A 24,160-nucleotide genomic window follows, 5' to 3' on the forward strand; every position below is an offset into this window, starting at 1 on the left:
TATTGAGGACCCACCACGTGCCGAGTTGCTTGGGGACAAGGCGGTACACTCAGCCCCGGCCCTGCCCCGCAGGAGCTTGCAGTCCAGCCAGCTGGGCCCAGACAGGCGGTAGGACAGCCCCCCTTGCTGTGGGCTCAGCCTGCTGTCTTCACATTGACTTCCTCAGTAATGCCCACCGCTTCCCCACATCCTGCCACCAGAATCAGTGCCATGGTCATCATGGGTTTATGTGGCATAGCTCAATTTAGTGACCCCCCCCCCAACAGCTCTATCTTCTTGCCCCTAGTGCCCTGGTCCCTCGCACAGGCTGTTGGACCGGGGACTGGGGGGAGGACTCGCGTTTGCTCAGCGAATCCCCACGAGATGCTGGGAACACGACTGAGGGTGGGCCACAGCTGCTCCGGCCTTCTCCTGGGCACCCACTGCTGGGATCCACAGCACCCCACCACCACCACTGGACCTTTGAAGGCTCTCTGTCTTCCATGGGAAAGAAAGAAAAGTCTTAAGAACAAGTTGCTTCCAGCTATCTGTCCTGACAGTAGCAGAGAGCAGTTCAGAAGAGAAAATGAGAAAAGGGGATTCCTGTTCCTTAACCTGCTGTGTCATCCCTTGAGTTTCTGCTGCTCCAGGACATGGGACCTGCTCACCTCACACTGGCACCAGCTCTGTGCTGGACCTGGGCCCTTCAAGGTGGCAAGCTTCCTTGAGGCCACAGGGCACCCTCATTCTTGTCCCACCCCTTTTTCACACCCCAAGACCACCTGGCCTGGTGTGTGGTACACAGGTGTTAACTTAATGCTTGGGGAAATAAATTCTTCCCAAGACTACCTAAGGAAGCCCCCACCCCCCCCGGGAAACAGAGCCCTGGCTGCATCCTGTCCCTATAATTGGAAGCTTTAGGCAGGGAGCCCAGGAGGGGAGGTCATGACTCCCCAGCCTTCAGAGCCCCTCAGGCCATTGCTGCTGTGTGCCCAGAGGTTACCAAGCTGAGCTGGCGAGAAGGCAGGTTCAAGCAGGGTTGGGAGAGTGGTGACCAGTCAGAGCAGATTGCTGCACCTGGCTCAGGTGAGCTCCTGGCCCAGCCCTTGGGCTGGTGCCAGCGCTGGGGCAGGTGTGTGGGCTGCTCAGGCAGCAGTGGCTGGCCCAGCCCTAGAACCCTTCCACCAACTGGGGTGGGAGGCTTTTTCTTCTCCCTGCAGCCACCTGCCCCTCTACCTCTAGCCCATACACCCCAAGTTGGGGCTGAGAGTGGGCCTCTCCTCTTATTTCCTGAGCCCGCATGGAGGTCAGTCTGCCACACAGCTCACAAACATCCGGGTCTGGCCAGGTTGTAGGTACCAGGCTGGCCCCTCGTGGTGTGAAGGAGAACCGCCACCAAGAGCTTCCTCAGTCTGTCCAGCATTCCTGGTCCCACGCTGTCAGCAGGGTCCCGTGGACCGGCCAGGGGACTACCAGGGCCGCCAGAGGCCTGGGTCCCGAGGAGGCGCAGGTGGTGAGGGCGCGGGCGGCGGGGAGGGTCCGGGCGGGCCGCAGGAGTCCCCCGCGCGCCCGCCGTCGGGGGTGGCGCTGGCCGCCCTCCGGCGCAGGTGCTCCAGCAGGCGAGAGCTCACGGCGGGCTCCAGGACGCAGCAAGCGGGTAGTACGCGGGCCAGGCGCGCCAGGCAGGCTCGGTAGCCCTCGCGGTAGCTGTCGGAGGGCGCTGCGGAGGGAGAGCGGCGTGAGGCGCGGGGTGGAGAGAGGGGCGCGGGGCGCGGAGCCGGGCCGGGGCGGGGCAGGGTCACTCACTGGGCGCTGCCGTCGGGCAGGAGGACGCAGGCAGCTCCTGCAGGAAGCGCACGGTCATTTCCAGGATGTCCGCTTTCTCCAGCTTCGAGAAGCGGGAGCTCTGCGCCCGGCCACGAAGGAGAGGGACAGAGAAAGGGACAAACAAGACAGACCTCCGGCAGGCTGCCGTGAGTACCGCGCTCCCAGGAGCTGGTGCCGGGCCTGCCGTAGCCCGCGGTGGGTCGGCTCCGCCGAGCCTGTCAGACCCGGGCTCAGCCTTGGGCGCCGCGCGTTGTCCCCTCGTCGGCTTCTCCGGCAAGGGCATCTCGGCCCGCCCGGCCTCCTCGCCCCGCGCCCCGGGACCCCCTACCCCCAGCCCCAGTGCGCCCGGCCTGTACCCGAGCGCCCGGGCACTCACCTCCCTGCCCAGCAGCGACAGGATGAGGCCCTTGAGCTGGCTCAGGCTCTCGTTGATGCGCGCGCGGCGGCGCTTCTCCAGCAGTGGCTTCAGGCTCTGCAGGCGGGCGCGAAGGCCGCGGTTACGCGGGTCGCCGTCCAGGCCCCCGCCCCCGCCGCTCTGCCCCCAGACGCCAGGCCCCGGCTCCTACCTTGCGCAGCTCCGCCGGGTCCCCTGCCCTCCGAGGCAGCCCCATGCTCGGCGGGAAAGCGGCGCCGCTGCGGGGCCCGCGCGTGGGAGACTTGTGCCCGCCCAGACACCAAGCGCAGACCGAGGCCCGCAGTGAGGTCTGCTGCGCGGCCGGAGCGGGCGCCAGTGGAGCGCACGCCACGCCCGCAGCCCGGCTTTAAGGAGGCAGCGCGCCCGCTCCGCCCCGTCCCGCCCCGCGGAGTCAGGCCGCCTGTGGGTCCCACCTCCGCCTTTGTTCCTGCGCGGGGTTGGGGCGGAAGGGGGGACAGCGGAGGCCCCGGGTTCCTGCTCCAGGCCTTCGAGTCCCATCTGCTGCGAGCCCGGGGCGCCCTCCTCCCAGAGCACCTGCAGGGGTGTGTGTGGGCGCCATCGAAGCCCTCGCTGCCCTGACCCTCGGGCAGGAGGCGAGAGGGTGGCGCCAGGCCCTTGTCCCTTCTTGTCCAACGCCGCCCTTCTTCCCTCATTCGGGATCAGCGCCTCCTCTGAGCCCCGCCCTGGGCTTGGGCAGGTTAGCCAGCGGCGGCAGGACCCCCAAGTCCCGGGCCTCAGGGAGCTACCACTCGGGTTTCTACTATGGGGAGGGACTCGCCCCACCTGTTGTTCTGCGGGGCTGGAAGGGGAGACTGAGGCCCGGAAAGAGACCTCAACTTGCTCCGGCTCTAACGGCTGGAAACTGGCCAGGCAGAACTAGGGCCCCGGTGGCTCCAGAGCATCCTCCGGCCCTCAGCGAGTTAGGGACCACCTGGTTCCCCTGTCCTCGGTTTTGAACGGGGAAACTGAGGCCCAGAGAAAACGAGGCAACCCAGGGGCGCCCGGAGCTCATTTTCATTTCACTGGCTCCAGCTCCGGCCTCCTACCTACAGCACAGGCGGAGCTCACGTGACGGGCGGGGCGGGGCAGTCCTGGGTGCCAGCTCTTTGCTGCCCATCTCCTCCCTCCGGGCCCGCCTCCTCGCCGCGTGGCCGGTGCTGCCGCAAACTGGCTGGGCGTCCCCCGCCCATCTGCTCGGGGCTGCCCTCCATCAACCGGCTGGCCGGGCAACGGCCAGCACGGCGGACTGCCGGGCCGACCCGCGGGCGGATGGCGGGCTGGACCCACCTAGCCGGGCCGGGAGGAGGAACCACAGGGCGGAGCCGACCGGCGCTGTCCTGGGTGCTGGACGGGGGCCCTCCCCTCCGCCGCGCAAACCCCATCTCCGCGCCCCACCTTCGACGCTCCGCCTAAGTCCCCCCGGCCGCGTGCTCCCCAAGCAGGGCTTGAGAAGACCAGCGCACCCATCAGGAAGGGGCCCAGAGCATCCGATCGAGTGGGAGCTCGCGCCACCCGTACCTGACTGGCCACCACTTATGGAGCACATGCTGTATGTCAAGCGCCTTTTGGCCTTCCTTTCCATTAATCCCCGTAACAGTCCTAACTATGAGAATAAGTCAACACATCTAGCGGAGCAGGGCCTGGGCATGCCTGAGCCACTGTCTCCTCAAATTGAATCGTTGAGCTCAGGGTACCTATGGCCCGGCCTCCTCCAAGGTTATTAATTGTTCTCTCTCTCTCTTTTTTGGCCGCACCGCCTGGCTTGCGATCTTAGTTCCCCGACTAGGGACTGAGCCCTTGCCCTTGGCAGTGAAAGCGCAGAGTCCTAACCACTGGACCACCATAGAATTCCCTCATTAATTATTCTTTAGGGGCTCAAGAAAAGGACTTCATGGATCCTTAACTGATGCCCCACATGCCACCCCTGGCCGCACACACTGGCTCACTCAGCTCTGTGCCGACAGGCCCCCCTGCACCAACCTCTGCATCCTTGCTGAGATACCCTGAAACTAGCTCCTGGGGAAGAAGGTTCTTCCTAGAACATCCCCCTCCATGCCTGTGGACCACCGTTTGAAGCCTGGAGGGTGGGGAAGCAGACTGCATTTTCAGTTACCCCAGATTTTAAGTCTCTCCTGTCTTCTCCCATTGCTGTTCCCTTCAACCAAAGGATTCTGGGGGTTTTGCTGGTTACCTGGAGGAAGGAGTCGTTTATAACCAGGGGAACTTAGGTAAGACAACCGAGTGGATGGAGTATGGGGGTGCAGGTTTTAGGGAAGCTGGAACCACTTAGGGTACAGTGGGGACGCACTCCACCTGGGTGCCTGCTCTTGGGTGGGGGGAGAGGTCTGAACAGGTGTTTTCCACATAACAGGTGGGCAGATGGCCTGATCCCAGCAGAAGAATGAGCGGAAGCCTCCTGGTGGGGGAGGGAGCCCCTCAACTGACATCTGGAGGGTGGGAGACATTGGGGGTGCTCTGGGCAGGGGGAACTTCAGGTGCAGAGAGAAGAAGGGCACAGCAGGGTCAGCCTCTGTGAGTGTCAGCCCCTGAATTTGCCCCTTTCTATTTGCCACAGTGACAGAGTGCCAGTGTGGACAAGATACATTAAAAAATAAAACCAAACAAACAATGTAAAAGAATGAAATTAGAACATTCTCTAACACCATACACAAAAATAAACTCAAAATGGATTAAAGACCTACATGTAAGACTGGATACTATAAAACTCTTAGAGGAAAACATCAGCAGAACACCCTCTGACATAAAGCACAGCAAGATTTTTTTGATCCACCTCCTGGAGTAATGAAAATATAAACAAATGAGATCTGATTAAACTTAAAATCTTTTGCACAGCAAAGGAAACCATAAACAAAACCAAACAAATTAAAAAACAAACAAACAAAACCTCCCTGTGCCTCAGTTTCCCCAGCTGTAAAATGGGTATAGTGTTGTACCTCTCTCATAGCATCCTTATGGGGCTAAATATGCAGGTGAAGCCTGGCATGGTGCCTGGTAAGCAGTAGGGTTTCCAAAAATATGTTCTTGCTGGCGTGGGCTCGCTAGAGATGCTGAGCGGGACCCCGTGGACACAGTGCAGCCCAGAGAGGACAGAGAAGGCCTGGATCTCAGCCTGACTTTGAGTGGCATCCTCAGAAAGGAGTCTGAGAAGATGGTCAGCAAGGATGAGTGCTCACACATGACTTTTATGGAGATGTCCGTATCAGCAGCGGGAGCGGCTCAGGGTTGTCTCTCCTGCCTTGCCCAATGCCATAGCAGCAGCACATCACCCTGATCTGGACCCCAAAATGACAAAACCATGTGATAGTTGAGAGTGTCCAGGACCAGGGGAGCCAACATGGGAGCGCAGGGATTTTTTTTTTTTCCATGAAGGAAGCACAAGGGAGGGGCCCACAAGATAAGCCATTTAGCTCTTTGTCATCAAAGCACCCCTGCCACTCGCAGGCCTCAGGGTACAGCTCCGCTCGGTGGGCTAGAGGAGGGCAGCTCTGGCAGGCACCAAGAGCCAGTCGAAGCACTGAGGTGGCCAGGATAAGACTCCTCCCTCCCCTTGTCCCCTTGGGTAGGGGTCCCGGCCGTCATAGGTCCCATGGGGGAGTGAGGTGGGTCTGGCGAGGTGAAAGTAGCTGGAAACCCACCTGGCCACTCAGGCCCCGAGGCTCCAGTTTAGGAGGGTGCCATGGAGCGCTGGAGCCCATTGCACATGGCGCCACCTGGTGTTGGTCCCAGGGACTTGGATTCCCACTGTTCCTGGAAGCCGCTTCTCTCTAAGGCATCTCCAGCACCATCCTGTGCCTGCCCCGCTACCCGCTGGGTGAAACAGCCCAGTGCAGAGCCCTCACGGGGCTTCAGTGGGGAGGTGGGGGGTGACGGGGAGGGCGGGGAGGAAGGGCACAGGATGTGCTGACTGTGCTCCCACAGCTACACAGCCCCCATCTTCTAGCAGTTCTTCCTCCTGTCCAGCCTGCTGTGCCTCCCTCCAGCTCCCACGAAGGGCTTCCGGCCAAGCAGGCAGGGTGGTTGGCGCATGTGTGCTCTCCTGGCCCACTGCCCTCCCAGGGCCATCCTGCCCCCTTGGGGAGGGGTCCTGGCCCTGCTCTCCGGGCAACTGCTCTGGCGCACCTCCTCATTGCCCCCCAGCCCTTGCTTTCCCGTCTCTCTCCATTCGGCAGCCCCGGGCCCTCAAGCTCACGATTGACTCCCCCGCCTCAGACAGACACCCAGCGGCAGCTCTGGGCGCTCTCTGAGGCCAGGGTCTCTAGATCCGGAAACCAGAGCCCACCAGGCATCCCTGCCCTTTTTCCCTTCTCTCCCTCCCTGCCTCGGGGAGGCTACGTGGGCAGTTCTTGGGGGATCTGGAGGGACCGAGGAGGGCTGAGGGCCCAGCACCCATGCCACCTGCCAGGGCATAGACCCAGAGCCCCAGAGCCCCTGAGGGACTTGTTAGGCCTGTTCCTAGCGCACGGCCTTTGCCCTCGAAGTCTCCCACGCCTGGAATGCGCCTAGGTACGTGCCTTTGAATAAAGCCCAGCCCACCGCACCTCCCCTTTCCCCGACTGCCCACGTAGCCCCTATAACTTACTAAGTCCCCGTTTTCCGGCTCTGATCACACTTGTCACTCTCTGGAACTGCGGTCATCGTTTGCTGGCTCGTGTCCCCAGCGCCTAGGAACTGGCACTGGGTCGATGAGTCAGTTCGTCTGGGGGCTCTGCCCGCCAGCGCCTGGACGGCTCTGATCACCGGGGTCCGCTTTTTTTTTTTAATTTTTTGGCTGCACGGCGTGGCCGGTGGGATCTTAGTTCTCCGAGTAGGGATCGAACCCGCGCCCCACGCATTGGGAGAGCGGATTCTTGACCACTGGACCACCAAGGGAAGTCCCGGGGTCTGCTTTTTGACCGGAGGTAAATTTGGAGAGAAGTCCCTGGGCGCACCGCCTCTGTCGCCGGAGTCTGGCCCTCGGCGCGGCTGCGGCGGGCGGGCGGGCGGGGGACTCGGACCGCGGCGGGCGGGGCCGGGCGGAGGCGGCGCGGGGGGCGGGCCCGAAGCTTAGGCTGGGCGCCGCGGGGGCCCCCAGCCTCAGAGCTCGGCGGAGGCGGAGCGGAGCGGGCGAGGCAGCGCGGGGCAGAGGCCGGGCCGGCAGCCGCTCCGCCTCCCCACTCGCAGGCCCCGACGGTCGCGCCGCGGGCTCTCCGGGTGCCCGAGGACAGACGCATGGCGCCCCGGGAGACGCGCTGAGCCCGGGTCGCGGCGCCGCGGGCGGCACCATGGCCCTGGAGCAGACGCTTCAGGCGGCGCGCCAGGGCGACCTGGACGTGCTGAGGTCCCTGCACGCCGCCCGCCTGCTGGGGCCCTCGCTGCGCGACCCGCTGGACGCGCTGCCAGTGCACCACGCGGCCCGCGCCGGCAAGCTGCACTGTCTGCGCTTCCTGGTGGAGGAGGCCGGTCTGCCCGCCGCGGCCAGCGCGCGCAACGGCGCCACGCCGGCCCACGACGCCGCCGCCACCGGCCACCTCCGCTGCCTGAAGTGGCTGCTCTCTCAGGGCGGCTGCGGAGTGCAGGTGAGTCCGCGCCGCGCACGGGGCACCCGGGGGGGGGCTTCCTCCCCAGGAGAGAGTTCTGGTCTGGAGCCCTCGGGTCTTAAGGGTGGGTGGGCTTGGGAGCTCCCTCCAGAGGGCTTGGGGCGGGGTGGGCTCCCCGGGTTGAGATTACCCGGGCAGATGCCCTGGCAAGCCCTGGCCACCGCCTAGAAGACCATCTGGGTGATAGGAAACCAGAATGGAATGGGGCTCAGCTGGGATAGTATTTAAGCTGGGGGGTGGGGGAAACACAGTGATCCAGGGAATCCCGGAGAGTGGGCAGGGGAGGGGGACAAAGGGCCTGGAGTCAGAAGCCCATGTCTTCCAGGATCAGGTCTGGGAAGTGGCGGGGGGGTGGGGGGGTTTGCACAAAATCCTACAGCCCACCCCAGGCTGAGGTGCATGTGTCCCTAAGGTGAGGGGAGGGTTGAGGCTGGTAATGGGGGAGGGACCTCCCAAGGACCTGAGCTGATCCCAGGACATCATCCCTTCTGGCCTCCCAGCTTCTTCATCCCAGCCCGAGTCTTCCTGCCCTGAGACCCCAGTGGGTCTCATTCAGTGGCCACCAGGCTGGTGTTAGCCAGCCTGGCCTCTCCTGAGCTGGAGAAGGCAGGTCAGGCCCTCATGTGTAGCTCTCCTGCTCAATCCTGCTGGACGCAGAGCATCCAGCAGGTTCTAGGCCCGGGGATTCAGGTGTGCTCCTGACCTCCGGGAGCTGCCGGTCCATGGGGGCAATGAACAGCAAACACGCAGTCTAGAAAGTAGACCAGGTAACGCCAGGTACTGCTAGGCCACGTGGTGGGGAGCGACAGGAGCTGCGTGGGCAAGGTGGCCAGGGGAGGCCCCTCTGAGGAGTGGCCTCTGAAGGGAGTCTTGGCTGATGGGAGGGAAGTGGCCAGGTGATGACCAAGCCCAAGGAGCAGGAAGTACAAAACCCTGAGGGGGACGCATCTTGTCCTGTAGCAGGGACGGCAGGGAGGCGAGCATGTTTGCAGCGGGGTGAGGGAGGGAGAAGCCCGCAGGGCCAGGTCCCAGAGCGTCTCATAGGCTGGCGTTAGGAATTTGCATGGTACTCTGGTTGTAGGGCAAAGCCAGTGGAGGGAGGAACAAAACTGATTTCCCACTTACAAGGACCACTGTGTTAACTGGATAGAGAAGGAGAGGAAGCAGGGCCGACTCTGAGCTGGCTGGCTGTGTCATGGCGGTGCCCAGACCCCATCCCCCCACCTTTTGGCCTCAGGATGGCCAGGCCTCCCATCCCACCCCTCCTGGGAGGTGGCCCGGCCCCTTATCTCCGGGCCAGCTCTGTTATCAGGAGTTCCTGGCACATTGTCCCTGCCCACTCTTTTGGGAGGTGGCATGCCTCTCCGATCCCGGTGTCCAGCCTTGGCCAGAAGCCTCCCCAGCCACTGGAGAGGAGGTGGAGGAGCAGGTGGCCTTGTGCCCAGCTTATGAAGTCTCCCGTCCTCTCGCCCCGGAGGGCTTGGGTGCTGGGGGCGAAGTGTGTGTGTAGTGGGAGGATGACCTAGATCCGGGGCCCTGCTCAGCTCAGGGAGATAAGCAGCTTTAGGGTGCGGGCCATAGCACGGGAGGCTCCTGGGGCCTACGTAGCTGTTGGAGCCTTGGGGACCGGTCACAGGCCTGTGATTTTCTCCTTACTGCCACCCTCACCCAGAGGCCCAGAGCCATCAGGACCCCCTGGAGCCTCAGACCCACAGTCCCCAAGGCCAATGGGAAGTGAGGGCCTTTCTCAAGAGCTGGGGCGCAGGGCATACTTCACTATGGGCCTGTCTGGGTCACCTCTAGCCAGCCTTGTCCCCTGGGCTCAGGAGGACAGACTGCACCTGTCTCTGGTCTTCCCCAGGCATTCCACACACAGAGGAGTCTCAGCATCGGCCTCTGCTTCCTCCGGACTGTTTTCTCTGCCTCCCCTTCCTCCCTGCCTCTGTTCTTGCCCAACAGCCGGTCTGTTTGCCCCCCACCCCGTATCCCCTAACTGTGACCTCCCCGTCGTGCCCCTGGACCCCGTTCCCTCTGTCCCCCCTTTTCCCTGCATTTCTTAGAGGAGCTTCTCACGCTACTGAGACTCACCTTCCTTAAGCTCAGGGTCTCTCCAGCGCCCCCTGCCTCGGCCACACCTGTTCCCATGGTGCCCTCTCTCTGGGCGGGGGCGGGGGTGGGCGTACAGAGCAGCTTCCCTTCTCTGAACCCTGGTAACCCGTGCCCGCCTCCACGGCTGCCCCACCCCCTTCCCCGTGCCCCTGCCCAGCTCCCTGCCCACCTCTCCGTCACCCCACGTGCTTGGTGCTGGGAGCTCATTCTGTTCTAGAACCGGTGCCCACTCTCCCAAACTCCCAGCCTCTGAGTCCAGGCTTCTGGGTGTCTGCCCGTCTTGGCCTGCAGGTCACATAAACAGCATTTGCCAACCCCCTCCCGCAAGAGACACACACACCTGGATGTTCACGGAAGACTCATTCAGCACCTAAACCATCGACCCGTCCCCTTTGGGGTGCCTGAGAGGGATCTTGCCCAAGCCCTTCCCAGGGGCTGCCTCTATCCCACACGTACCACCACTGGCTTCTGCCCCGGCCCTGCCCACCCACCAGTAGCCAGAGGCAAGGACATAGCCTGTTCGGGGTGGGGGGCTGCGAGCAGGGAGTCTGCTGGCCGTGGGGCAGTCCTCTGCACTGAGGTTGGGTCGTTGGAGATGCGTCAACCCGGAGGCCTCTTCCCTTGTGAGACCTGGGGAAGAGGAGAGAGAGGAAGCAGGGGGTGGGCGCAGGGGCTGCTCCCCCGACCCCTGACAGCAGGGCCCAACAGCCCACTCTTCCTGGCCCAGCGGCTCCTTCAGGTGTTCCCCGAGCACCTGGGTGACAGGCAGGTGCTCCTGCTGGGGCGATGACAGGGTGCCCTGCAGGCCTCAGAAAGCCCAGCATGGATGGCCCCGTGCTGCCGCTATGGACTGAGCTTCCGAGAGGGCCAGTTAGGTGCCCGAGGACAGAACTGCCCCAGTGGCTGGTGGGATGCAGGACTTGGTCTGAGTGAGGGATGGGGGCAGGGCCGGGCCTTAGGACTAACGGGCTCTCCTCCCACAGGACAGAGACAATTCTGGTGCCACAGTCCTGCATCTGGCTGCCCGCTTCGGCCACCCTGAGGTGGTGAACTGGCTGCTGCGTCACGGCGGTGGGGACCCCACCGTGGCCACAGACACGGGCGCCCTGCCTGTTCACTACGCCGCCGCCAAAGGAGACTTCCCCTCCCTGAGGCTTCTCGTCGGCCACCACCCTGAGTAAGGACCCTCCGCTTCAGGGGGCCTCTGGGTGGGGCGGGCCAGGGCTCTGGCGGCAGGGGGGGCGGGTGCCTGTAGTCGGCCGTGCCCCTCCAGCACGCCAGGGGAATTAGTGCTTCTGGGCCATCCCCGTGGTCAGGGGCCCGGCCAGAGACAGCTCCCACCCAAGCTGAAAGTTCTCCCCTCCTGGTGGGCTGCGCACAGACACATGCCCCAGAGCCCTGCAAGCAGACACTCCCCCAGTACGAGCTGCACTTGAGCTGCAGCGGCTGTGCACGCAGACCCCCTTGCTCGTCCCCAGGGTGCTTACAGCCTACAGCAGGCGGCTCTCTGGCTCTGACCTGTGCTAATTTGCAAGACTGTCCTAAGTGGGGCGTAGGGGTGAAGAGCATCTCCTAGACCCACAGTCAAGAAGGAGGAGGAGCCACGTCAGTTATCCAGCAGTAATGGGAGAGGCCCCCTGCCCAGACCCCCACCCTGCCTCCTGGGCCCTCAGCTCCCGGCCTGTCAGAGGGCAGCTTGTCCTCTCCTGTGGCCGGCAGCTCATTCCCACTCCCCAGGGTGATGGGGCTCCTGAACCTCCCCGGCCCTCGGCGAGTGGCTGGTCTGAGAACGCAGCTGAGCAGTAGTCTGGGCACGCCCCGGGGTGGGGTGGGGTGTGCAGAAGAATGGGGTTCACTGAAGAGTATGGGAGTCGTGGGGAGGGGGTCCTGGGGGAGGGAGGGAGCCAGGTCTTAGGTGCACCCAGAGGGAGGCAGGGGTCCTGGGGGGAAGCCACCCAGACCCTGTCTGAGGGAGTGGGACATCAGTGGCCCTGGGGACCCAACAGACCGGGGCTCTGACTGGTGACCTTCGTCAGTTCAAGGGGGTACCTGGGAAATAAGTGGTGACAGAGGACCCAGCCTCAGGAGGAGAGCGGTCGCAAGGCGGGAGGGTCTGTCCCCACCCCTGGCTCCGCTCCTAAGGGCGCCTGCCCGGCCACTGGGCGCCAGGGAGCAGCAGGAGGCCAGCCTGGCCCCGTGGCCTGCTGGCAGGGTGGCTGCGTCCGGCAGCCCCTTGGGTGCAGGCACGCTGGTGTGGCTACAGAGCAGCTTAAAGCCCCCAGGCCGGGACCAGGAGGCCTGAGCCTGGCTCGTTCTTGCTAAGCAAGGGGGTTCCCTGGTTTGATTCGTGGGAGAGCAGCCGGGGGTCTCCTCACAGCCGTCCCTGCCAGAGGCCACTGGGCACCACTCTGGCATGAATCCTCTGCTCCTGGACAAGCTAGGGTCTGGGTGACACCAAAATCAGTGGGATTGCAAGGAGGAGGCCCCAAACACCCTCGAGTGCAGGCTCCCAACCTGCAGCCATCAGCACCCCGGGGGCCTGGTCCCAGACTCGACGTAAACTCCCCAGGTAGGGGCTGGGGCGCTGCCCCTGTGCATGTCCCCGCCCCCGCAGCCAGGTGGTTCTGACACCACCCCCTCACTTATCACTTATCACGGAGGACACTGAGACCCTAAGAGAAGAGAGACAGGCGGTGGTCATCCTCTCGCACCCGCCGGCCTCCCGCATCACACATGATGGGCCCCAGGAAGTCAGGCTGATGGCCATGCCAACTTAGCTCCAATGGTGTGAACTGAGGGGGCTCTGCCCTGCCCCGGGAAGTGCTGGTGGGGGGCAGGGGTGAAGCCCCAGGCTGGCCCCTGAGCCCCTCCTCCCTGGGAAGGCTGGGGCCTAGGATGAGCCTCTGTGGCTGGGGTTCCGGCCTTCGGAAGGCTCTGGCTGTGCTGGGGACACCCTCGAAGGCTCAGGGCCCGGCAGACCCTGATGCCCCCAGGCCAGGCTGTGGTGCTGGCCGCGACTGGGCCCTGGCGCCGACTCTGTGGCCAGATGGCCTGGGCTGATGAGCCACCAGCCCCCCGTGAACCTCAGGGAAGCGGACAGAAGCCTGGGGCTCCATTCCCACAGTGACGACGCGTGACCTGGCTGATAAGGAGGCACTTTTGTGTGATTGCCAGGCTGGGCTCAGGCAGGAGGGGGTGCTGGGAATTGAGGTAGGGCCTGCTGGCGGGGGGCTTTGGGGGCCAGTGCCCACACCCTAACTCGGAGGTAGAGACTCCTGCCCCCCAAGGCTGGGGACCCCAGGGCTGGGAGCTGGGGAGGGGCAGAGGTGCAGGCTGCCCCAGGCCGCAGGGTGCAATCAGGGGACCCAGGCAGCCTGGCTTCAGAGGCCGCCGTTGCCCCGCTCTCCTGAGCCTCCTGGCCTGCTGTGAGACACTGTGAATTATTCACAAGGGCTCAGCTCTCCCTGGCGGCAGGTGATGGAGGGAGAGCTCCTACCGGTGGGAAACCCGATCCTGCCCGGGAGGCTGTGGGCAGCCATGAGCCGTGGCCATGACAAGCTACAGAGGGGCAGGAGGGCTGGGCGGCCTCGGGGGAGGGCCCAGCTAATGCTGGGCCGCACCTTGGGGAATTAGAAAGGACTGCAGGAGTGGCCTGTACCCACCCACCCCTCCTCCAGTCTCTCCCCGTCCACTGGGCAAGTCCTCCCAGAGGCAGAGGAATTGCCACCGTGACCTCAGGGGCTGCTGCCTCATGAGACCCGCCCTCTGAGCCCCCTGGGGAAAAGAGTCCTTCAGCTAGCGGCACGGGGGCTGGCAGGAGCTGGGCTGGGGCTGTTTCAGGCCCTGGGTCTGAGGGAGGCAGAGTCAGGAGGGTCAGCCCTCCTGGCCAGGAGCTCTGGTGGCTGGTGGAGCAGAGCCACGAGTCCACATCCCCATTTGGGGCTCAGATGGGACGAGGAGCAGGTGGCCCTCAGAGCTCCTGACCATCCAGCCAGCAGGGTCCTGGGGCCCAGGAACCATCTCATGCCTCAACCGTGTGCTTGCTGGGGGCCTCAGTAACCAGAGGGGAGCCCTGGGCTAGGCTGGGACCCTTAGGCCTGAGCACTGAGGCTGGGGAGGGTTGGGGGCAGGGCTCCAGGCTTTTCCTTCCTCCTGGGGCCCCACCGTGGTCTACCAGTCATAGAGAGCTGGAAAACCAGTCTGCGCAAAGGTTTCGGACCAGCTCCCACCTGCTGAATGCCTACTAGGGGTCTGACACCAAGCAGTAGTCCGAGCCCCACCTGCTACTAGGCAGTAGCTCTATAATCAGCCCATTTTACAGATTGATTCATCCAACTAATGTTTCTTGAGCACCTGCTCTGGGCCAGGCAATATTCCAAGTGTCAGAGATACATCGGTGAACCAAACAGACAAATGTTCCTGCCTCATGGTGCTGAAGATACAGAAATGGTGTCTCCGAGAGGCTAACTTACCACCCGGGGTCCCACCAGCTCCCTGTGTGGCCTGGGCCAAACTGCACCTCCTCTCTGAGTCTGTCTCCCATTCCTGGGCCAGGCGCTCATCTCTGAGGGCCTTTTCAAGTTCACCTGGGTGGCCCCCTTTTCCTTCCTTAGTGCCAAGCTTCATGGAGCCTGGCTGCTCCTGGGGCCCCGTCCAGGGAAGGGCTTCAGGCAGCCCCTGCCTTGAACAGGAAACCTTAGCTGCTCACCTGTTAGGGAGCCCCAGGCCTATGGCTCAGCTCCCCCTTAGAAGGCCTGGGCCTGGGGCTGCCCTTCCCTGCCGGGCACTTGTTGGTGTCTGCTGAGGTCCCCTGGGCAGCAGGGCCTGGGGGGAGCCACACTGGCACACTGGGGGCCCTGACCCAGGTGGAGGCTCTGAGAAAGGAGGGGCCTGGTGGGGTCATGAGAAGCCCCTCTCAGTGGGGACAGCCTTCACCTCCACCGGTAACTCCTGGTCCAAGCCTGTTATGTCACTGGGGCCCCAGCTGGCCTCTCTGCCCTCCCCCTGCCCACTTCCTGTCCGGCTGTGCCCACCTGGGAGACCACAAGTCAGATCCCTGGACCTGCCAGAGGCTCCTGTCTCACGGACAGGGAAGGCTGCTTCCTTACAGCAGCCCAGAGGCCCTCCTCGCTCTGGCACCCCCATACCTGACCTCCAGCTGCGCCCTAATCACCTCCTCTACTCTACCTCCTGGGCTTCCTTGCTGCTCCTGCCCTCCAACCTTTGGCCTTTGTACAGGCCATTCCCGCTGCCTCACTTTCTTCCCCAGAGAGCCCACAGCCCCTCCCTCCTCCCCTTCAGGTCTTTGCTCCATCTCCACCTCTCAGTAAGGCCGGCCCCACACCTCCTTCAGATCATCACCCGCCCCGAAGAAGACACATGCCCTCCCTCCCAGTCTTCCTCTCCCGCCTTACTTCCACACGCCCTCCCTCCCAGTCTTCCTCTCCCGCCTTACTTCCACACGACCTCCCTCCCAGTCTTCCTCTCCCGCCTGATTTCCCGCACCCTCCTCATTACCTGGCATTACTTTCTGTGCATCTCAACACATCCTCTTACCGTCTGTCTCCCCGGGCAATGAGAGTATCTCTTTTTCTTCTACATCCTGTATGCCCGGTGCCTGATACTCAGAAAATACTCACTGAAGGACTGAGGAGTCTGGGATCCCTGGGTCTTGTCCGGCCCTGCAAGCAGCTCACTGCCCGTGACCTCAGACGGAACTCCCTTCTGGGCCTCCCAGGGCCCGTCTGGCAAATGGACCAGCTGAGGCCACGTGCGAGGCGGCATCACAGAGCTCCGGGCCTGGCTGCCCATCTCGCTCACCCCCACATTTATCCACTCAACAACTAGCATCCACATGTACCCTAAGTGCCCAGCCCTGCTAGCGTTAGGGATGTAGTGAGTCCTCACGACTTCATGGAGCCAACTTGGGGGGGCTCCCAGGGGCAAAGAAGGAGCCAGGTCAAGAGCACGTGTACACACAAGAGACGTTCTTGCTTATTTTCCAGTGTGTCAGGGAGTGTCCGGCAGCCCTGGTGGAACCAAGCTTGAGAGGGCAGGTCTCCACTGTTTTCAAGCTCTGCCCCGCCCTGGCCTGTGGCAGCCTCGTGATATGTATCCCTGGAATGCATGAAAAAAGTGCCAAGACAATTCAAGAGGGACAAGTGCTATGAAGTGAAACGGGGTATTCGTAGGAAGTGGTTGGGGGGTTTCTTTAAATTGAGGGGGTCCAGGAAGGCCCCACTGAGGAGGTGAGAGCTGAATGGGAGAGGACCAGCCGTGCCAAGACCTGGCCTGGGAGCGTTGCAGGTGGAGCTGGCCGGGGCAGAGGCCTGAGCGGGGGGATCCCGCTTGGCTTCATCGCGAGCCAGGAGGGCCTGGAAGGCTGGGAGAATTGCAGACCAGTGAAGGCTTCTGGGGATATTCCAGGCTTCCTGATGGATTGGGTGTAAAGCTGACCGTTCTAGAATCTTCCTTAAATCAGGGCTGCATTGCTTCACTGGGCCAGGCCTCATTTGAGTTCATTTCAAATGAGTCAGGCGTGATTAGAGGATAAGAGAGGTAGAACCGCCAAAGGCTCCGAGTCTTTGTTCAGAGCGGGACTTACCTCACAGCCAGAACTAATCCTTGTGGAGATCATCCCCTGCCAGACCTCCCTTGGGGCAGAAATGATTGCCAGTGGGGAGGGCCACTGGAAATGCTGTTCTTTGACCGGAGTCTGCTTCTGTGGGCAGATCACTCCTTGTTTCCTAGTGGCAACGGTCACAGTAAGGTGGCACCAATCTTGGACGGAGATTTCTATCAAACGTTTACGAGCATTCCATGTTTCTTTTGTGTCATCAGGGTGACTTGCTTAATAGTTACAGTTTGTCTATATCATCTTTGTTCCCAAGAGGAAGAAAAGTATCATGATTTATGTGATGCTTGCTAGGGAGACTCAGACTTATAAAGAACTCAAGGGTCAAGTGTTGCGAAAGACTCCTAGAGCTTGGGCTCAAGGGAGGGTGGCCTGGTGTCCTTTACTGAAATGGGGACAGTAAGGGGGGAAGGTAGTTTGAGGGAGAGTGTGGAGAGATTTGCTCCATGTAAAGACAGGTAAAGGGGAAATTCCCTGGCGGTCCAGTGGTTAGGACTCCTTGCTTTCACTGCCAAGGGCACGGGTCGATCCCTGGTCGGGCAACTAAGACCCCGAAAGCTGCGTGGCATGGCCAAAAAAGTTTTTTAATTAGAAGAAAAGAAGGCAAGTAAAATTCAAGAATCTGCTCAATGCACAGATGGATGAGTGAGCTGACGTAGGGGCCGCATGTACTCCAGGTCCAAGCTGGGGGGATGGGCAGCATTGGGAACAGGTGACCTTTAACCCTGGGAAGTAGATGACCTCACCAGGGGCAGAGCGTGTTTAGAAAGGAGGTGCTGGGGCACCCCAACATTTGGAGATTGGGCAAGGGTCGAGGGCCCATCGAGGGAGGCTGAGAAGGCCCGGTGTGTGCCTGTCCGTAGCCAAGAGGAGCAGGTGTTCGGCGGGGTGAGGGGCGCCCGTTAGGGCGTGGCCACATCAGTCGAGGCTGGTAGCGTGGAGGTGACGGTGTGGAGGCCCAAGGGACGGGTGAGGGGGCTGGCGGGTCAGGCTGTGGCAGCGGTACCAGGAAGCCAAGCCCTGCCTTCCCTGGGAGGAACCTTGCAATTTTCAAAGATTCCTCTTCTGTCTCTCACGAGAGGCTCGGAGAGGCCACAGTTGTGATGCCCATTTGCCATATGTGGAAACTGAGGCTGGGGGGGGGCGGCTAGAGGACGCCCCGGGGCCCTGCACAGTGAGCCACAGAGTTGGGGTGGTGGGTGGAGGCCAGGGCCAAGGGCAGGGGCTGGGACTGGACCAGTCACCCATGGCACCACTATGGCTAGAACTCGATGGGCTGGAGCCCGGGCAGGTCCTGAGGCCAGAGGTCTCCCAAGACCCCATCCCTCTGCTCTAGGCAGCGACTCTCTGCAACAGAAATGCTGCCCGGCCTGACCCATGCTTGTTGGGGCCTGGACACCCCAGGTCAGCAGTGCCCTCACAGAGGCACAGGGAGGAGGGATCCTAAAATACAGCGACGGCGCCAGGCCTTGCTGAGGGCTCTGCAAGCATGTCTCAGCGACGATCATTATCCCCACTCGTGGACGGCTTTGTGAACAGAGATGGGAGGCAAGACACCACTTGTGGGTGGCACACACGCCAGGTCCTTCTCACACCGGGTCCTCCTCTGCCTCTCAAGTGATCCTAGCCCTCTGTGCCTCAGTCTCCTCATCTGTAAAAGGGGAACGATGCTGACACCTACCGGGTAAGGTCTTTAGGAGGACTAGATAGAGACCATGTGTACTATGCGCGTCCCAGTGCTTGGCGCAGAGCAGTTTGTTCAGTAGATGGTACCCACTGTCACTGTTATCCGTTATCGTCATCTCTACTACTATATAAATTCACTCTCTCTCCATCTAAATTCATGAATTTAAAGACTAGTGTTGGGAATTCCCTGGCGGTCCAGTGGTTAGGACTTGGCGCTTTCACTGCCAGGGCCCGGGTTCAATCCCTGGTCAGGGAACTAGGATCCCACAAGCGCCGCCAAAAAAAAAAGAAAAAAAAGGATGAAATTCATTAATTTACTTTGTTCCTGTGCTCATCCATGTATATATATGTTTTTTATCTTTTGGCCGCGCTGCACAGCATATGGGATCTTAGTTCCCCAATCAGGGATTGAACCTGCACTCCCTGCATTGGAAGCGTGGAGTCTTAACCACTGGACCGGCAAGGAAGTCCCTCCTCCATATTTTTAGAGTTTACCCGAGTGAGTTTGAGGGTGCCCATTCTTCCTGCCTCCAGGTCGACACAGAAGAAAGGAACAAGACCAGGACCCCCTTTCCCACCCCGACTCATCAGCGAATCTGCCCCTTATTCTGGGGCCTCCCAGGCTGGGGGCTGTGACTTCTGAATGGGTTACTGAGCGCTCACTCCGTACCAGGGACGCCAGCTGGGGTTGTCAGCCAGTGGCCTGGCAGGAGTCTGTGAGCACAGCTTCCCCCTCCTGCTCGGCTCCTGCCCTGTGCCAGCTTATCAGACCTTCTGAGACCTCCTCAGGCTGGCTGGGCACCCCTAGGCCATGGATCCCAGCCAGGCGGGGTGGCCTGGGAGAACAGGGCTGCCGGCAGAGCCGGCACCCTGAGCTGTGTACACTGCCTCGGGCCTCCCCCGAGACAGCCCGGTGGGCCCTGGGCGGTGGCCCCTCCAGTCTCCGAGCCCCAGGACCCCAGCACTCGCTGCGCCTTGGTTACGGGGTGAATAATTCAGGCCATCGAGTGTCGGTCATGAAATATTAAACAGGCCGTTCCTGACGCACCAGCTTGTGAAGGTGGGAGGGGGGCAATGCTGGCACCGGGGCATGGAGGCCGGTGGCTGAGAGCCCTCGCGTTCCCGCGGTGCGGCGTGTGGGCGCGACCCTGTCTGCCGCTGTGCGCCGTGCTCGGCACACCGCTGCGCCCCCGACACGGGTGGGGTAGTGGCAGGCAGCCGGGCACCGTCCCAGACTCGGTGTCAGCCCCGAAGTGGCAGCTCTGTGTCTGAGGAGGGGGTGTTCCCACGTCAGGAGGACGGAGAGAGCTGGGGCTGCGTGCCTGGTGGGCGCTGCAAGCCGCCTGGGGTCAGGGGTCAGGGAAGTGGACAGGGCTGGGGCTTCAGGGACAGGGAGAAGTCAGACGGGAGGGTCCGAGGGCTGTGTGAGAGCGAGGGGCCAAGTCGTGGGTGGCTGACAAGAGGGTGGGTGAGGGGGCAGATGGAGGAGGAGTGGGTGGCCTGGTGCCCACGTTACTGTACACGCGGCTGGCACTTATGAGGGAGGGAGGGCGTGGACGGTGGGGGTGGAGCGTGTGATCGAGGCCGTGAGCAAATAGATGGGAGAGGCGGGTGGGTGGGAGGATATGAAGTCGGACGAAGAACTGCGCTTCCTGGGGCCCAGAGGGCTGATCCAGCCCAGAGGGACCCAGCTCCTACTCCCCACCCCGCACCCGCTGTGTCCTAGACCCGCGGCGAGCTCCTCTGTCTGGGCCTAGATTGCCACCTAGTGTCTGTATCTGGTAACTGCACCCTGGCATCCACACCCATTGTGAAGTCAGAAAAACTGAGGCTAAGCCAGCGGCAGGGACAGCTTCCCTATTTCCCAGCAGCACTCTACTTCGTGGGACTGATTCCCCAGTTAGGACCCTTCTGTGGGAGCTGGGGAGCAGGGATGAGGGGCAGTGACAGCTGCAAGCTAGGCCCCAGGGAAGGCTGAGGGAGTGAAGACATGGAATGGCCCTTCCCCCAGTCCCTCTCCTCGCTCCCTTCGTTCCTGCTGTGCGTCCGGGTCTGCATCACGCAGACGGATTGTGCTCAAATGCCACTTACCAGCTGTGTGACCTTTGGCAAGTCACAGCCCCTGAGCCTCAATTGCCCCACTGCAAAATGGGGATGACAGTAGGACCTAAGTTAGGACATGCAGTGAGGACCTGCGTGCTAGTGTCGTAGCGCATGGGAGGTGCTCAGTGGACGGCGGCACCTGTCGTGTTGCCAGGCTGATGACAACCACAACCAGAATATTCCACTGAATTTTAATTTCAGATAAACAACAAATAATGGTTTAGCCTATGCACATCCCATGCCACATTGGGGGTAGACTTACACTAGAAAATTATTTGTTGTTTATATGAAATTCAGATTGTAACTGGGCATCCTGTGTCTTATCTGGTGACACTACCACTCTGCCTTCTGGGAATTCAGTCTTCTGGGGGAGGCAGAGGCCAAAATAAGTTATGATCGAGCATGGCAGGTGGCCCCTGGAGTGAGCCCAGGGCAGTATGAGGCACAGAGGTGGGAAAGGCCTGTTCTGCTGGAGAAATCAGGGCAGGCCTCATGAAGGAGGGATCTGTACCGAGTCTTCAAGAGAGACGGGAAGGGCATTCCAGACAGAGGGGGGACATGATCAAAGGCACAGAGGTCCGACAGCAGGTGTGAGGACTCACACTGACTGTGGGTCAGTGTGGCTGAAAAGGTAGGAGGAGGCCAGGTCACCACATCCCTGTAGACCTTGGTAAAAAGGTGGGCTATTTACTGAGGGCAGAGACTAGCTCAGTCAGATGTGCATTGCAGAAAGAAGGCTGCTGGGGGGGAGGTGGGGAGCAAGCCAGAGGGCCCCCCCCCCACCCAGGGAGGCTGGCACAAGACTTGAGTCCAGAGGGAGTTGGGCAGCCGGGCCCAGCCACTAGGTTTTTCTCCAAACCACCCTCGCAGCCCTCCAGAGCTCCCCGGAAGCGGGCGAGGGGTGAAGAAAGCTTTGGAGGGGGACGGGCACTGAGAGCCCACGGTGGGTGCTGCGTCTTCCGCAGGGGAGTGAATGCCCAAACCAAGAACGGTGCCACGCCCCTGTACCTGGCGTGCCAGGAGGGCCACCTGGAGGCGACGCAGTACCTGGTGCAGGAGTGCGGCGCGGACCCGCACCTGAGCTCCCACGACGGCATGACCCCGCTGCACGCCGCGGCGCAGATGGGCCACAGCCCGGTCATCGTGTGGCTGGTGAGCTCGGGGACAGGTCGGGGTTGGGGCCCGGGAGAGGCGGGGCCTGTACGGGACGGGGGCGGGGCCAAGAGGGGCCTGGCGCCCAGCCCCCGCCCCTCTGTGCCCCCTCCCCTCCCCCCCAGGTGAGCTGCACCGACGTGAGCCTGTCGGAGCAGGACAAGGACGGCGCCACGGCCATGCATTTCGCGGCGAGCCGCGGTCACGCCAAAGTGCTCAGCTGGCTCCTGCTGCACGGCGGCGAGATCTCGGCCGACCTGTGGGGCGGGACCCCGCTGCATGACGCCGCCGAGAACGGGGAGCTGGAGGTGAGGGCGGGCCGGGGCCGGGGCCGTGGCCGGGAGGCCGGACGAGCGCGGGAGGGGCGGGCGCCCTCTGCTGGCGCCGCGCTCTCAGCACAGCGCTGCCCCGGCGCCAGGGTCCTGGCTGTCGGCCGGGGGTCCTCACTGCGCGCCCCTGCAGTGCTGCCAGATCCTGGTAGTGAACGGCGCGGAGCTGGACGTCCGCGACCGCGACGGGTACACGGCCGCCGACCTCGCGGACTACAACGGCCACAGCCACTGCACCCGCTACCTGCGCACCGTGGAGAACCTGGTACGCCCCGGGCGCTGCTCCCCCGCGTTATTGCATTCCCCCCACAGCTTGCCCCCACCTCCCCGCAGGGGTAGGTGTTGTTACCCTTTTTACCACGGAGGAAGCTGAGGTTCAGGGAAGTGAAGCCCCTTGCCCGGGGTCACACGAGTAAGTGCCCTAGATCACTACCCCACATGACCTCTCAGGCCAGAACCACTGACCACTGGGGAGTGAGGGTGTGCGGGCAGAAATGTCGAGGGAAGGAGGACCAGCCTCGTCCTGATGAGAACCAAGGCTCGGAGAAACAACGACACTTACACACCAGTGGGAACAGTAAAGTGCATTCACCTGCCCACAGGTATTAATTAGCTCATTTAACTCTCACCACCACACTCTGAGGTAGGGAGTGCTCGTATCCCCATTTCACAGGTGGGTAAACTGAATCTTGGGGAGACCCTATCACCCAATCGTTAAATGGTGGAGCCCTGGTGTCCGGGCCTGGAGCTACCTCTCTTCACCACTACTCTGTATGTTTGCTCACTGTGTGGCTACTTCATAATTGAAAACCTGTGTTACTCTTTTCAAATTATTTTATTATGGTTACAAAGCCATGAAGGAACCCACTGGGACTTGAGCGCAGATGTGGGTGGCTCCCAGTCCTGGGCTCTGGCTCCTCTGGTGCAACGTCTGCTTTGGCGCAGGAGGGAGGAAAGAGGGCTGGCTTCACAGGCATCTTCAGAAGGGGGGCAGCCTGGCCACGAGAGGGGCTGCGGAATGAGGCTGGAGGAGAGAAGGCCGATGACCCCCTGCCCAGAGCATTGTCTGCCTTGTCATCGAGTATATGGGGGCACCCTGGTTCTGGGGACTCCGGAGCACAGCAAGGTCCAGGGGTCAGAGATGGCCTCTGGTCCCAAGGAAGAACTTCCCCCCAGAAAGGGCCATCCGGAGAGAGTAGTGGTCCACAGAGCCCCAGCGCCCTCTGGCGCCCCCTGATGGAGGCTTTAGCTGTAGGCAATGAGCAAACAAGCACCATTCCTTGAATTCTGACCCCGGTAAGGTACCCTGCTTAGTGCTTTACGATGTAATCTCAGTTCATCTTCACAGTGAATTAATACTAACAGTTGACACATATGGCATTTACTGGCTACCATGCCCTGGCACTTCACTAACTTTTAAAATCTCTGTTATAACATAATGGGGCAGGCAGTACTGTTATACCCATTTACAGATGAAGAAACTCAGGTACAGACAGAAAGGACAAGTGACGGAAAGGTCACGTAGCTAGTAAGTGGAGGAGATGAAATTTGAAGCCATCCCCCCAGGCTGCAAAGCCTTTGCCCCTAACCTCTGTCAGGGCTGGGCAAGTACCCACTGCAGCCAGCCAAGGGAAGAGTGTGTTCGGGCTGCCCCCCAAGCCCAGCTCCTATGGCTCCCGTTGGCTCAGGGGTTAGGCAGCAGGGCCTGGCCCCTCCGAACTGGGTGGGGTGTGGAGGACCTGGCCCCCTCACAAGGCAGTGACAGATCCAAGCCATGGAGGATACTGGCCCAGAAAAGGCAAACACTCCCGCAGAGCCCCTAATTACGGGGCCAATGAGCGTGGCCGCTGAGCCGTTACCTGGTGCCAGGCCTGCCTCGCGTTCCCGGGGGACCTGTGACACTTCTCAGGCAGGGAGGGGGCGCAGGGCAGGGAGGAGCCGGCCTGGGCAGGAGGCAGCAAGCAAGCGAGCAGCAGCCTTGCCGGCAGCAGGGCCAGCATGGGCAACGTAAGCATGGCCCCCACCCCAGCCCGCTCCCAGGCGGGAGGGTCAGGCCTGTGGGCAGGGGAGAGGCAGTGGTGGGGGATGGCTGAGCTCAGGTTGCCCACCCCCAGCTCAGCTGGGCCACCCCAGGCCCCATCCTTTCCCCAAAGGCCCCATCAGGAGACAGGGGCTAGGCTCGTGTTGGGATTTGCCCCAGTCCGGCAAGGAGAAACAGGGTGGTTGCTGGCCAGGTCGGGGGATCAGTCTTTCCTGCGAGTTGCAGGTGCCGTGCACCCCTCCCCTATCCCCAGCTGCTGCAAATGTTCCCACCCGCTGCAGCAGTGCC

At 61.9% G+C, this 24,160-nt stretch overlaps 2 protein-coding genes across 4 annotated transcripts in view; one reads left to right on the forward strand and one right to left on the reverse strand.

The window, feature by feature from the left end:
• Nucleotides 1–1,448: 1,448 nt before the first annotated feature.
• On the reverse strand, nucleotides 1,449–2,417 carry HES2 (hes family bHLH transcription factor 2). Its single transcript, XM_068537706.1, has 4 exons — nucleotides 2,373–2,417; nucleotides 2,183–2,278; nucleotides 1,786–1,885; nucleotides 1,449–1,699 (listed from the first exon to the last, which is right to left on the reverse strand). Exons 1-4 carry the CDS (start codon nucleotides 2,415–2,417, stop codon nucleotides 1,449–1,451), a joined length of 492 nt encoding a protein of 163 aa, XP_068393807.1.
• A 5,086-nt stretch (nucleotides 2,418–7,503) lies between these two features.
• The window catches only part of ESPN (espin), a 30,670-nt gene continuing 14,013 nt past the window's right edge, over nucleotides 7,504–24,160 (forward strand). For all 3 annotated transcript variants that reach the window (XM_068537707.1, XM_068537708.1, XM_068537709.1), the window contains exons 1-5: nucleotides 7,504–7,797; nucleotides 10,911–11,104; nucleotides 21,316–21,502; nucleotides 21,628–21,810; nucleotides 21,965–22,096. In XM_068537707.1, coding sequence (XP_068393808.1) covers nucleotides 7,504–7,797; nucleotides 10,911–11,104; nucleotides 21,316–21,502; nucleotides 21,628–21,810; nucleotides 21,965–22,096 — 990 coding nt within the window. The remainder of the gene's footprint in view (nucleotides 7,798–10,910; nucleotides 11,105–21,315; nucleotides 21,503–21,627; nucleotides 21,811–21,964; nucleotides 22,097–24,160) is intronic.

This window comes from Eschrichtius robustus, chromosome 3 (assembly GCF_028021215.1).
Source record: "Eschrichtius robustus isolate mEscRob2 chromosome 3, mEscRob2.pri, whole genome shotgun sequence".
Classification (NCBI taxonomy): Eukaryota; Metazoa; Chordata; class Mammalia; order Artiodactyla; family Eschrichtiidae; genus Eschrichtius; species Eschrichtius robustus.

What these genes read in the sequence shown, in the direction of transcription:
- HES2 (XM_068537706.1), bottom strand. Translation starts at nt 2,417, where the DNA reads ATGGGGCTGCCTCGGAGGGCAGGGGACCCGGCGGAGCTGCGCAAG. An exon ending in ACCCGGCGGAGCTGCGCAAG is followed by an intron (nt 2,279 to 2,372) that starts GTAGGAGCCGGG and finishes GCCCGCCTGCAG; the next exon opens with AGCCTGAAGCCACTGCTGGA. An exon ending in TGTCGCTGCTGGGCAGGGAG is followed by an intron (nt 1,886 to 2,182) that starts GTGAGTGCCCGG and finishes GGCCGGGCGCAG; the next exon opens with AGCTCCCGCTTCTCGAAGCT.